General features: G+C 39.4%; 1 protein-coding gene across 2 annotated transcripts in view; it reads right to left on the bottom strand.

Moving 5' to 3' along the window:
- Positions 1–14,833, bottom strand: part of TENM1 (teneurin transmembrane protein 1) — a 1,758,425-nt gene that overhangs the window by 518,228 nt on the left and 1,225,364 nt on the right. For both annotated transcript variants that reach the window (XM_069211839.1, XM_069211847.1), the window contains one exon: positions 1,524–1,740. In XM_069211839.1, the coding sequence (XP_069067940.1) occupies positions 1,524–1,740 (217 nt within the window). The remainder of the gene's footprint in view (positions 1–1,523; positions 1,741–14,833) is intronic.

Raw genomic sequence — 14,833 nt, 5'->3', positions numbered from 1 at the left:
CTGGCAGTTTACACCTCTCCTACTAAAGAACACCCATGGCAATGCTTTTTGTCCATAGTTTTATACTTCTCCACACCTTTGTGAACTAGTATAATATATCTTTATTTAAGGGCACTATGGGCTCTATTCACAAAAGTAAACTTAGACCTGAAGTCTAAGTTTCAAACTGAAGTCTATATTTAGACCTGAAGTTTAGGGGCCAAATTCACAAAGATAAACTTGAAGTTAAGTTTAACTTTTTGAACTGGGCACTTAGATTTCATGTCCGCACTTAGACTTCGTGTCTAAACTTAGATTTCAGGTCTAAACTTAGACCTCAGTTTAAGTTCACCTTTGTGAATCAAGCCCTAAGCCTTGTTGGACAGTACTGTGCCTATTTTCAACTCTTTTAGTATTGTTGGCCTGCAAATATATTTTGTATTTATAACTGCTGTGTTCAAACATTGTAAAGTGCTACTCTCTTCCTATTGGTAATGTATTTCTTGAATCCCAAAGACTCTCTTGACCACAGAAAGGCTGTCCACAGTTCTACCCATGGAAGCATGGTAAGCCTTTCCTCCCTCTCTGATATTGACTGGTGTAGTAGATCAGTTAGGAGATTACTGCAAAGCGAATCCTTGAAATCCCGTTTGATTCTATCACAAAATGTATTACACTGCCAGTATAAAGGCTGTATGAAGGCTGTAGACATTTAAAAGTACAATACTAATATATTCTCACCATTTAAACTGTTTTGCATTATAATCAGGTTTATATTTCTACTTCTCACAAAGGATCCCTTCTAGGCAATGCAAACTGAGAGGCAAGTTAAGTTGCCACCATCAGGAGGAGCAAAGAAGAGAAAGTGACACTAAAGGCAGCAAATGTTATCCATTTCCTGGAGGACATGAGCAAGCTGGAGTGGCAAAGTGACACTTAAACTATGGGGGCAAAAATATTTATTCCAACCTCAGTGCATATGCCTTCTAGTATTCCCAGTAATTGACAATTTTTTAAATTATTGAAACAATGAGACAAAAGATTAAACAATTGTTAAGAAATATGGATGATGGTAGGATTTTAAATAAACTGCCTAGTACCTAGTGTGCTTGGAGTCTGCAGTGGATGGGATGTAAATTCCTGTACAATGTCTGGGACTACAACATGAATTTGCTAAAAATGAGCACTATTAAGATAGTTAATTGTAATATGTCATTACAGTACTTGTATTCCCTCGACAAAGGGTAATGAGCTGAGGGAGGAAGGAGGCAGGGTGGTCCACATGTGAAGTGAGTTGATATGTAAATGACTGCGGCCCAGCTCTCTTGGATGTTTAAATATTAGTATCTTTTGTAAGTCTCTGGTATTTCTGGCAGCTCAGCTGCCTCTGTCTCTGGCCATTGGTGTTAAATATTATCTGTCTGATGATGTATACTGAATGATGGTAAGTATGTCAAGCGGCATGATGACATCACTAGCTGCAGTATTTTTATGATGATGATGGCAATAATTATTATTATTCCTATTATTATCACTTTACTAACCTGCTGTCAAATGTCGCTTCTCCAGGGATGACATGAGTGCTATCCTTCCCGATCAAGAACTTTATGCGGTCGTAGAATAGTCGGGGAGGATGCTGGGAGAAAGGGGGCTGGCTTTGCTGAATCAGATCAAGCGGGTCTGGTGACCCGTGACAAAGAGGAGTCGAGAAGCAACTGCTCTGCTGGCAACAATCAGGGTCTACACAGTCTGTCAGATCATCTGCAAAAAGACAAATATTGCAACATTAACACAAACGTTTTGGAGGCCATGACAGCAACCAAGCTCGATGACAGAATGAGGATAAGCTATAACTTTTTATGAAAATATTCTAGAAAATACTTCCTTGCATGTATTCACTTTAAGTGGCACTAACCAGGAAAGCTATAGACACAATTTAACTAGACATACATTGAATAGTGTTATAGCATTTAAAGGAATAGACTCACATTGTCCATTATATGCATTTTAAATTATGAATCATGATCTTTGCAAAGTTCAAGAGATCACCAACACATTGTTAAGTACAGGATGGAATGCCTTCATTGCGAGAGATGCAATGTGATGTAACGCTGTCCTCTCTCATCCCATAATTAAACAGGGTTGCAGGATAGACACATTAATTAAGAGATAACGAAAATAAAGCTCTGCAGTAATGAAGTCCCGTATTTGAACGTTCCAGTACACTGGACGGAGCCCTGATAGTTACGAGACCACGTGATTCCCTGTTTGTACATCATTTCTGTGTTGCATCTCTAAAGCATCAGAACGGAGAGACAACATTTGGTCTATAAGAATAACGGGTCCAATTGCAGCTGAACTACTTTGGCTACCGATTGGGTGTTAGATTCAGATTCCAGAAACCCATGTCCAATCCGAAGGTTCAGACAGGGTATTTCAGGCTCAGACTAGAATGTCCGAGCGTCAAACTAATAGACAATTTAAGACTTCCAGAGCTCACTTCACTATAGAACTTGCAAGGAGAATCCACCTGCGTTTGTACTCCAGCTCACAGAATTTAGAATTGTGAAAAATCTAGCACCATAGTTGAATTTAAACAATCTAAAAGTAGGAACATGGTTAATGTAGGAATAGACCAAATTTGAAAAATATGAAGACAGTAAACAACCACAATGTGGTATTCACAGACATTCCCAAGGTTTTCCATATCCAGTTCATAGAGTGGGGAGAACATGAGAAAATTAAAATACTTTGGGCTAGATTTACAAAGCCCTTGTGCCTCCTTGTGCCACACTAGCATAATTTTTTTTACGCTAATGTGGCATTAAGGAAGCCATTTCCCTGCTCCATATTTACAAAGTGGCGCAATGCTAGCATTGAGCAACTTTGCAACCCTTGAACCACACTATACAGGCACCAGGTATAATGTATGCAAGGGAGGCGTTCCCATGCAGGGAGGCCACAAAAAATGGCGCAGTGAGAGCTACGAGATTTCATTGTGAAACTTTTTCCAACATTTTTAATGCCTGCTCGGGGAAGGCGTTAAAGTGATGGGCCCATAGTAAGCTATGGGCATCCCTAGTTCTTTGTGCACTAGCACCATCATTTACGCCACTAATCCAGCAAGGCGCCACAATAGCGTCATAAATTATGACACTATTGTGGAAACAAGCACCATGGTGCACTGTATTGTAAATACTGCGCAACCATGGTGTCGTTAAGTGGGACAGGGGCGGCGCAAGAAAAGTGGCGCATCGGGTCTGATGCACCACTTTCTTGTAGATCTGGCCCCTTGTATTTCAACTTTGATCCTAACCATAAACTGTTTGTTTCCTAAAATGTGGATGAGGTGTGAAAACAAGCAGCACCTGCTTTAACAACTGCCTGACCACAAATAGCTAAGGCCCGGATGCATCAAAGGGTTTTGCCCATTCTGTGTCTTTGGGGAAATGAGTTCGTACATATGGCCCTTAGCAACTTGATTATGTGTCTCGGGCCAAAAACAAGTGCAAATTGTACCCCCACTAAATGCCGCTATTTTGAGTTGTATACCTGTAGAACTGAGAAGTACATGGAAATTGTGTTTGATCTTACTTGCTCTGGGCTGCGAAAACCAAAATTGTATGCAGTTTGTATCAGCTTTTTCTTGGCACAAGTTATGGGTGCAGCCTTTCATATAAGGTGACATTTGCACCACACTTGTATCTTGTGCCCGAACCTGGTTTACCAACACATTTGTAATCAGGGCCTTACTCCTGGCCACGGCAGTCACTAGTCTTCCTTTCCCATCCAATTGCAGGAAATTAGCTCGAGTAGCGTGCATGCCAATTTTGGCGGCTAAATGTATTTTGACTTTTTACGTAAATTCCAGAATGATATGCCTAGTCAAGGATGTTGCGCTCCTTCCCCGCCCACACCACGATAAATCTTCCTAGACAACACGCTGTGTAATGCGGTTTGCCATCATCCTTTGTAAAAATCATCCTTCAGCGCACTGCTACCTCTTATATCTTGTTTGCTTTTGATACATGCACAACGGCCACCACTGCCTCATGTAACGTAACTATTGTTTTAGTGTTTTGAGTGTCTACCATTGATTGCAACTTTTTTTACCTCTATTCGTACTTTATTTACTCTTGTAACCTGCACACGTCACTTTTTCCTCTCATAACGTATCGTTTGCTACCTCGTTTATTTTTTGCTCTTGATAAGTGCACAATTATCACGATTGCCTCTTGTAATGTAACGCTTGTTTTTGTAGCAGACTCACTTGTAATTTTTCTCCTCTTGTATCTTTACTTTGCCTATTGTGAAGCGCTCTGACACCTTCGGGTAAAGTCCGCGCTATATAAAAACGCATTAAATAAAATAAAATAAATAAAATAAAATAAATAGGGCAGAGAGAACGGACCAAACAAGACTCAACAAAAATCCTGGAATACATTAAAAGCGTAACTAAATATGGGTTCTAATCTAGACGTGAGGACACAATAAAGCTGAAAACAGCTGAATTCCATTAGATCATGTAGGCAAAGCACCCACTGAAAACATTTTTGTGGCACTCTCTATTTCCTTTTCGAGGCAGCTTGTTCTTGAATTTGATGGGGCGTTTATATTCAGAGCTCTCTTCTCACATCCCGGCATTAGTTTCTGCTTGGTAACACAGGCAAGCATACCAATGTATTAATGTGTAACGCAATTGAGGCCTGAAGTAACACCTGTTTCCAAGGTCCTTCTTTAAATGCGCATGCGCGCGCAGCCTCGTTTGAAGCATTCTGGAGCCACATTGTGGGCAACAAGTAACTTTGTTTCGATCGTTTTCCTCTTCAAAATCTTACATTAGCGAATTGCGATAGGACTGTATGAACGATATTTATTATTATTATTAGTAGTAGTAGTAGTAGTAGTCGTATTACTACTGACACTATCATCATCACCAGTAGTTAGCAAATTAACAATTTCACTACATCTACTATTACTACTATGAAAATAATAACCACAATAATATTAATCATAATAATAATAATACTGATTATTATTATTGTTGTTATTCGTAGTAGTAGTATTTTAAGTAGTATTAGTATTACGGTTAACACTACTATCACCAGTAGTTAGCATGTTATCAAAAATATCATTACTATATCTACTAATGCCACTACTACTAATAATAATAATAACACTAATACTACTGCTAATAATAGTTATTATTATTATAATTATTATTATTGTTATTAGAAGTAGTAGTAGTATTATTACTATTAACACTGTCATCACCAATAGTTAGCATATTAACAAGAATATCATTACTATATCTACTAATGCTGCTGCTACTACTACTACTACTACTACTACTAATAATAATAATAATAATAATAATAATAACAAGGCTAATAAGAATAATAGTAGTAATACTTCTTCTTATTACTATTAGTAGTAATGGTAGTATTAGTAGGTGAAGCAAACCAGCAACAGCAGTAGTAGAAGTGGTGGTGGCATTGCTATTTTGTTAATATTGAAAATTATACCAATATCAACACCATCAAAAACGAACATAATTGTAAAAATCTTAATCATAATTGTTTACAGTACTCCTCAGTGACTTGCAATGTCCTTACAATAAAAGGCAAGAAGTACCTTATACCTTATTTTTACTAGTAGTTATGACTTAGTTATTACTACTTCATCTACTTCAAGTACAACTCAACACTTCTTCTAAACCTACTACTACTACAAATAATAATAATAACATGTTTTAGGATAAGGTCCCACTACTATAAATTATAATGATAGTGCAAGCCACCAAGGAGTTCCATAACCTAAGAGAGAACAAGATCAAACTCCAAAATTATTTATAAAGTTAAGAACGATATTCGATGTAATACATGGTTAAGTAGCTCGTATATGCCACGGGCACTCTTTCACCCTATCCCTTTAAAGTTGATCTCTTTTGCCCACTGTTAGAAATGGGGTCTTTGGTTGGCAGTCAGGTTTAACCCCGTCCAAGCAAAGACCCTCATTCTAGTCAGTGCAAATGAGAAACACACCTGGTTAACCCCCACTCACCCCCTTGGTAGCTTTTCACGAGCAGGCAGGCTTAACTCAGAAGCAATGTGTAAAGTATTTGTACCAACACACACAGTAATACAGTGCAAACACTACAAAATGGACACCACACCAGTTTAGAAAAATAGGCAATATGTAGTCAAATCAAACAAGACCAAAACAACTAATATCCAACATACACAAGTTAAAATCTGAATTTTCAAAAGAATAAGAGTCTTACTCCATAGAAAACAATGGAAACAATGATTTTGCACAAAGTACCTGGTTAACGTAAAAAATAAAGCCACACGGGCGAGATTGCGTCAGAAAAAGCATTGATTCCTTCCTCTCAAGGGAGGCTGTTTCTTGTTTCTATTTCTGGACGGGGCACCTCGGATCCACGCAAAGTCAGGTTGACTTTGATGACTTTGATGCGTGGAAAATCCTGTTGCACGGTGTTAGAAAACCTCGCTGCTTGGGCTTTGCAGCATTATCAGCAGCCGCAAGCGGGTCTTGCGCGTCGTTTCTGCAGCCATGATGCGTCAATCTCCCAGCTGAGATGCAGGTGGAGCATCGATTTTAGCAGCAAAGATGGTGGCACGTCAATTATCAGTTGCGTTGCAGATGGTGTGTCGATAATTTCCCCCACAGCATTCTCTGCATGGATTTTCAGCTCTTGTCTGCCAACTTCACTTTTCAAGTGCCCGGGGACTGGATAGGATACCACTTGGCAGGACAGGAGTCTCAGCAGAGTCCAGTTGTTAGTAGAGAAAGTCATTGATGGCCCTGAGAATTCAAAACAGGAGACAAGCTCAACTCAAACCCTTGGAGATTGTTCACAAGCTGGAACATCCCACAAAGTCCAGCCTTTGTCCCCTTTCACAGGCAGAAGCAGCAACTGCAGGATAGCACAACAAAGCACAGTCACAGGCAGGGGCAGCACTCCTCCTCAGCTCTTCAGCTCTTCTCCTTGGCAGAGGTTCCTCTTGGTTCCAGACGTGATCTGATTTTCAGAGGTTTTGGGTCCAATACTGACACCCCTTTCTGCCTTTGAAGTAGGCCTACTTCAAAGGGAAGTCTCTCTTGTTTGCAAGATCCTGCCTTGCCCATGCCAGGCCCAGACACTCATCAGGGGGTTGGAGACTGCATTTTGAGAGGGCAGGCACAGGCCATTCAGGTGTAAGTGGCCACTCCTCCGTCCACTCTAGCACAGATGACTCATCAAGATATGCAGGCTACACCCCGCTCCCTTAATCTCACTGTCTAGAGGGGATTTATAAACAGCCCAACTGTCAAACTGACCCAGACAGGCAATCTACAAACAGGCAGAGTCACAGAATGGTTTAAACAAGAAAATGCCTACTTTCTAAAAGTGGCATTTTCAAAATAACAATCTAAAAACCAACTTCACTAAAAGATGTATTTTTAAATTGTGAGTTCAGAGACCCCAAACTCCATATTTCTATCTGTCTCAAAGGGAATTTGCACGTTAATAATATTTAAAGGCAGCCCCCATGTTAACCTATGAGTGAGATAGGCCTTTTCAACAGTGACTACGGAATTTAGCAGTCTTTCACTGTTAGGACATGTACCACACATCAGTGCATGTCCCACCTTTAACATACATTGCACCCTGCCTATAGGGCTACGTAGGGCCTACCTTAGAGGTGCCTTACATGTATAAAAAGGGATGGTTTAGGCCTTGCAAGTGGGTAGACTTGCCAAGTCGAATTGGCAGTTTAAAACTGCACACACAGACACTGCAGTGGCAGGTCTGAGCCATGTTTACATGACTACATATGTGGGTGGCCTAATCAGTGCTGCAGGCCCACTAGTAGCATTTTATTTACATCCTCTGGGCATCTCAAGTGCACTTTACTAGGGACATACTATTAAATCAAATATGCCAATCATGGATAAGCCAATTCACACATTCATCTTATATAGAATCACTTGCACTTTAGCACTGGTTAGCAGTGGTAAAGTGCCCAGAGTAACAAAAACAGCAAAAACAGAGTCCAGCGCACATCAACAACCTGGGAAGCAGAGGCAGAAAGTTAGGGGAGACCACACCAAGGATACCAAGTCTAACACCCACTAATGTAAGAAACCACCAGATTGTAAATATGGAATTCCATCATTTTTGTTGTAATCCATCCAATTTCTTCCAGTATGACTTTGATGTATGTAGAACTGTGTGTGCTTTTCCACCGCTAAATGTTGATAAGGCGAGTGTGCGTCCCCCCCTAAAGCATGGGGTTGTTACTTTGGAACTCCCTATTTCAACTGTTTAACTTCCCAATAGGTCAACTGTAGACAGTGCCTAAAATGCATCTATCACATATGTGGGCTGCAGTGTGCATTTAAACCATCCACATATATGATTTAAGTATGTGTCTGCCCAGAGCTGCACAGTGCTCTAGCTGGGCTGTAGTTTAAAGGCGCTGCATTGACTCCTTGCAAGGAAAGTGTCTTTACTATGTAGGAAAACCTATTGGTTTATATATTAATAAGTGTACTTTCCTGACCCACAATGTAGGGTGTCTATAAAAGGTGGCACACTCTACTTTTAAAAAGTGTGCAATTACAGTTGCTAAAGGCCTATGTGTGCTTTCAGTATTTAAATGTACATTGCTACCTGTGAAAATACTAGAAAGGTCAGCAAAATATATTTTCTACTAAATTTCAAACTATGATTGTGATAACTTAAGCGGATAAGTACTGACACACATCACAGCTCCAGAGGTGGAATCCACATCCTTAGCTGAGAGAGTTAGCAATCATGATCCAGAAAACAGTTGCCTACCTCTAAGCCAGGAAGGACATGGTGGAGTTAACTGATGACCACGTAGTAGGGATGAGCCTTGTGGCAGTGGACAGGAAGAGCTAGCAGAACAAAGGACAGTCATTGCACTGTAAAGTTTGACTTGACGATGTCTTCTCATATCCATTCCCAGGACCCTCCAGAACAGCCACACTCCAGTCACAGTGGGATAGGAAACCAGTGTGGACCATGTCAGGCAGGAGAGCTCACCTAAATAGGGGAATGGCTATGTAACTGACAGACAGGCTGTCCTGGTTGCAAAAATACTCTGCCACATTCAAAAAAGGACCAATAAAAAAAATTCATAACAAACTTTCTGCATGCCTTTCTTGAAAATAGAGAAACAAAGTATTCTGAATTAATGTTAATGGAGCCCATTTTCTCTGTTTATACACCGAGCACAATAAGAACATTTGCATATCTATCTATCTATCTATCTATCTATCTATCTATCTATCTATCTATCTATCTATCTATCTATTTATATATATGTGGCTGCCCTGTAGTAGCATTTTAAGCCCATGCATCAGCTTTTAATGTGCTGGGGAAGTGGTACTTGAAATTCAGATGTGCTAAAAGCAAACAAATTTTGGAAACAAAAAGAAACAGGGTTGCTTGTTAATGGAGGTGTGTTTTACAGTCGCATGAAGCAATGCAATTTCAGGGCAATGTCTAAATGTGAACAGTTTTCTTTAAAATTTAGTGTTTACTTCACCTCATTTACTTGTAGTCTCATGGAAAATGAAACTAAATGCAGTATTCTGACAGCAATAGATAGACTGTCATCTAACTTTCAGTTTGTGAGAGACAAAGCATCCTAGGGATGTGAGCCAGTGCTATACCCTTGGCTGTTGTGATATAATTATTTAACTGTAATCAATTATCATAGGCAACTAGTGACTTTTTTCTTAGTACAAGCAAGCTGTGTCATCAGAACTCACTTGTAGTAAGAAAGCAATGGACAGACTTTCATAAGGATATTACTTATTCTATGCACTATGTCGGCGATAAACTAACCCTAACTGTACATTAAAAGAATATTATCATCAAAGAAGACTAATGAAACATTATTTTGTCCTATGTTTGGTTTCACCTCTTATTTTCATAATTTAAAAAAATACATACTTTGTTGTTTTTTATAGAGGGCTAAATGTGAGTCCCACCAAACTGCCTTCATATCATAGGGGACCACTTCCCACAAACCACATTCACACCCTCACTCGCAAATTACAACTGATGCCCACATAGTGCAATGAGTGCTAATTTACCTTTTGCCATGTGCTATTCACTTATTGCATGTCCTATGGTGCCAGTTACTGGCCTTAGCCTCCACCTCCAATGAGAATTCCAATTGCGCTTTCCACTCAGCCATTCACATGTCTGGCACAGAGATGTGACAAAACATGGCTCTAGAATACTGCACTGAAAAAACAGGAGCTGGACAACCAGTGACAGAAATGCATGATACTTTTGTAACCACCCTTTTTAGTGCAGCAGTAGAAGAATTCTTCTGATGTCTCTAAATTGATCTGTCACATGAAAACAACTATTAAAGGTGACTTGTAATATAATTTTCCAATTACAAGCCTATTCTGCTGTCTTAAGTGTGTCTTAACAAAGAAAAACACCGAAAGTTTCAAATTTCGGATTCATCAATTTGAGATTATACTGATGAAGCTTTGCCCTGCACAACTTCATCTGAACTAATAACATCAGTCTGATATTGCTCAAACAATGTACTGTTTTAGTGCATAGAGAAAGTGTTGTGCTCAATGCTTCACCATCAAAAGTAATCTCATCATCAGCCTCATAAAATGTTCTTAGTTCCCATAAAAGTTCTTCTTGACCTGGTTTCAGAATAAGGATAGAACTCTTGTTCTTGAACTTCTTGTGCAAGAACACAGCACTGGCTGTAACTCTAATAACTTACATCAGCTTTGTAAATTCAGATTCACCTTTATGAATGAAATTACATTTAGCTATAGGCACCCGATCACCTTCTTTAACAGTTTTAGGTTTGATTCTATTTAGTTTTTCATGCTATAATTTATTACTAACTTGTTTAGAAAATATATTACTTCTTTCCTTCTCTACTTCCTTACCAAACTGTATTTTCAACATGATAGACTTACAAACCTCCGCAGTTATAAAACACAACCTTCTCTTTCTCTAATCAAATAATACAGAAAAAATCTCGTTGCTAAATGTGGAGTATAGTATAACTTCAGAGCTTTCATATCAAGAACGTTGAAGTATTCTAATGTTAACCAAAGCAGATAAAATTCCTTATTTCAAAACCTATTGGCCCTCTCAAACTGACCATTGGCCTTGCAACAATATAATGGTGCTTTTTCAAAAACAATCCCATGCAATTAAAAAAAGTGTGACATTGTGGTAGAAACAAATTTCACACCTTTATCTGAGATCAATAATTTGGGAAATCCTTCAATTGGGAAAGATTTAACCAGGATATTAATCACTTCTTCAGTGGGGGGATTACAAACAAATGCATGATAGATCCACTTAGAAATGTTGTCAATAAGTATGACCACAAACTTTATAATATATGGACCAAAAAAAGCAATGGAAACGTTATCCCAAGGTTAACTGGTATTTCTGACGGATTAAAATAGTCACAAGTCACTTTCCAATGTTTATCTGAATTTACACAAACTGCACAAGAATCAATAAAGTTTTCTAAAGCAGAAACCATTCCTGGCCACCAATATTATTGTTTGAGAATCTTCTTAGTGACTGTAACACCAAGATGGCTATGATGAGTTAAATTGAATAATCTTTGTCTGTGACCAAAAGGTACACATAAATCATGTTTTAACAATATTCCATTTTCAATAATCAACTCACTGGACACTTGAGCAAAACTTTGCAATTCTGATTCCAAACTCCTACTAGATGGCCACTTATGCCCAAGATACAGTTTAATATGTAGAAGCTGACTGTTGTTTTCCCTCATTTGCAACCACTCCGTTTCTGAAATGGTGCTACTACAGTTATGAACTGCATCCACAGCTGTAACAACACACTCCTGTGGATCCAACACATTTTCACTATCATCAATGCTCTGAGGCAATCTAAACAATCAGCTGTCAAATTCTTACCTCCTGTAATATGTTGTATATCAGAATTAAACACCTGCAGTCTGGAAATTAACCTCACCAACCTAGATGAAGCCTTTTCAGTTTTATGCCATCCATCATATAAGCCAGAGGTTTAGGATCAATTATGAAAACAAATGCTTTACCTATAAAAAAAAAGTTATATTTTTCCACTACCCTGACCAAAGCCAATGCTTCTCTTTTGATAGTACAATAATGTAAATCCGCTACTCCTTGCTCCTTGAAAATGAAACACACAGTGCTCTTCTTACCATTCATAACTTGATTAAAAACTGCACCTAATCCTAATGAGCTAGTACCTACTGTGGGACAGCACTTAGCAAGGGGGGGAAATGGTGTCAGTGCCAGAGATTGAAATAATAAAGACTTTGGGCCTGATTTAGAACTTGGTGGATGGGATACTCCATCACAAATGTGACAGATAAACCGTCCACAGTATTAAGATTCCCATAGGATATAATGGGACTGTAATACAGCAGGCGAGATATCTGTCATGTTTGTGGGGGAATATTCTCTGGACCAAGTTCTAAATCAGGCCATTAATTTAATCGGAAATTTCATCCAACTAAAATGTTCACCCTTACTTAACAGCTTATGCAAAGGCTCACAAATTGCATAACTTTGAATAAATCCTGCATAATACTCCCATAATCCTTAAAAGGGTCTCAGAGAATCTTTGTCATATGGTTTAATGACTTTAAGTATGGCATCAAGCACATATGTGTTAGGTTGAATGCCATTTCCTGTGATTTTCTGTTCCAGATAATCATTTTCCTTTTCAAAAAACTTACACCTATTTTTATCACAGTCTTTCCTCTATCTGATCATTTGTAACATCATTTCTAACAATTCATTATGCTCTTTTAGTGTCTTAGCAAAGATTAAAAGGTCATCCTGAAAAGCTTGAAGTCCACACAGACAGAATATCTATCAATTTTTTAAATACACTGGGTGCAGAGGCAAGACCAAATGTAACCTCAAATATCTGTAGGCCCCAAATGGAGTACCATATGTAGCAAAATCTTTTGACTCCTCTGCTAAAGCAACCTGATGTTATGCTGATTTGAGATCATAGAACAAAAAATATTTGGCCTTATTGATAGCTGACAAAACATTGTGTATTCTGGGTAAAGGGTGGCAATCCACCACAAAATTTTTACTCAATGATTTCAAATCAGCACAAAGACAAAAATCTCCAGATTTCTTTGAAGCTATGGCCACTGTGGATATACATTCTGAACTATCAGTTACTTCAATAGTACCTTCCTTTTACTACATATAAGAAGTTATTTTAGTTGATGATGAATCCCAATTGGTACCGTGCATACATTGTGTTCAGCAGGAGACACTCCCTTCTTAAGTTTGATCTTGTGTATGAACTTGTTCACATGACAAACTTTTGTAGTGAAAATGGCACAGTGCTTGTCAACCACATTTTTATCATTGGATTGTTGGACATCAATGTGACTTCATGACATATCTCTTAAAATAATTGGACAATCTCTCCCTTTACGGAACATCACACCCAAATAGCCACATAGATTTTTGTTTCTATGATACAGCCTTGAAATTCTAGGCTATCCTCAAACTTCCAAGCATTTCAGTATCAACATTTCTGAAAGCCTTGGAATTGATGTCTGTTTTCTGCAAAACAACATTTTCCCATTTGCCTTTAAAAGTAACTTCCAAGAAAATAGTGATCATTGATCCTAAATCAGCCATAATGTCAATATCCACATCTCCTATATGTACTAAAACTAGGCTCGTGCAGGGAGCTCTGCTCTGCTGTCGGAGCTAATAGAGTTTTTGGAACTCCTCCCTCCACTTGGAGCTCAGAGTAAGTCCAAAACCTCCGCTAGCCCCGCCAGCGGAGCTCACCCGGTGTGTGCTGAAGCCCAGTATGTGCTGCACTGAACAAGCCCAGACAGTCTGCGCTTGCACTGTGCAGCCCATAACTGGGCTGCAGCATGCACCCGAGCACACAGGGAGGCAGCCGCTGCAGAGAGACTTATTGCTGTCAGATGACAAGGAGAGGAGGACCCCCGGGAAGACCCAGGTAAGTTCTCATCTCTTTTTATCGATGTTTGTGCACACTGGTGCACAAACAAGGACTGAAATAGCAGCTTTTGCTGCCTACGGCCCTGGCCTGAATTCAGGCCAGGGCCGTAGGCAGTGAAAGCTCCCGTTTCAGGCATCTTGTGCACCAGCCTGCCGCATGTGCAGTGCACACGGAGCAGGCCAGTGCAGAAGAGGCCTGGCAGCTTGTACTGCATACGATCCTGGCCTGAATTCAGGCCAGCGCCGTAGGCAGCGAAGGAAATCTGCTGTTTCAGGCCCCTTGTGCACTGGTCTTCCCCGTGTACACTGCACACAGAACAGGCCGGTGAAAAACCTGAAACTGCAGCTTTCACTGCCAAGGCCATCTCCTGAATGTGCCCAATCTCAGAAAATCTACGCAGGGTCGGGCTTGGCTGACCAGGCCCAACCCTGCTAAGTGCTTCCGAGATTGGGTGCATTCAGGACTCCGCAGGTCATGGAACTCCGCCTCTGTGGAATTTCACTGAGTTTTTTTTCAATTTCGGGGAATTCCACAGAGTTGGACTCCATGAACTCTGCCCAAGCCTAAAACTAACAATTTTTTATCAAACAAAGTAAGAACTATATTATCAAGAGCATTATCCACATTATTAAAAACATTATTGCTAACATTACCATTAGATCTAATAGTTCTGCAAACATTAAAAAAATTATGAAAATGTCCAATTCTATTACATTTATACATGTTCTACTAATGGCAGACAAATGTGATTTTGAACCACACTTGAAACAACCTAAGTTCTGTTTACTCATA

The sequence above is a fragment of the Pleurodeles waltl genome, chromosome 2_1 (genome assembly GCF_031143425.1).
Source record: "Pleurodeles waltl isolate 20211129_DDA chromosome 2_1, aPleWal1.hap1.20221129, whole genome shotgun sequence".
In the NCBI taxonomy this organism is placed as follows: domain Eukaryota; kingdom Metazoa; phylum Chordata; class Amphibia; order Caudata; family Salamandridae; genus Pleurodeles; species Pleurodeles waltl.
This window is presented reverse-complemented; position numbering and strand designations above follow the sequence as displayed.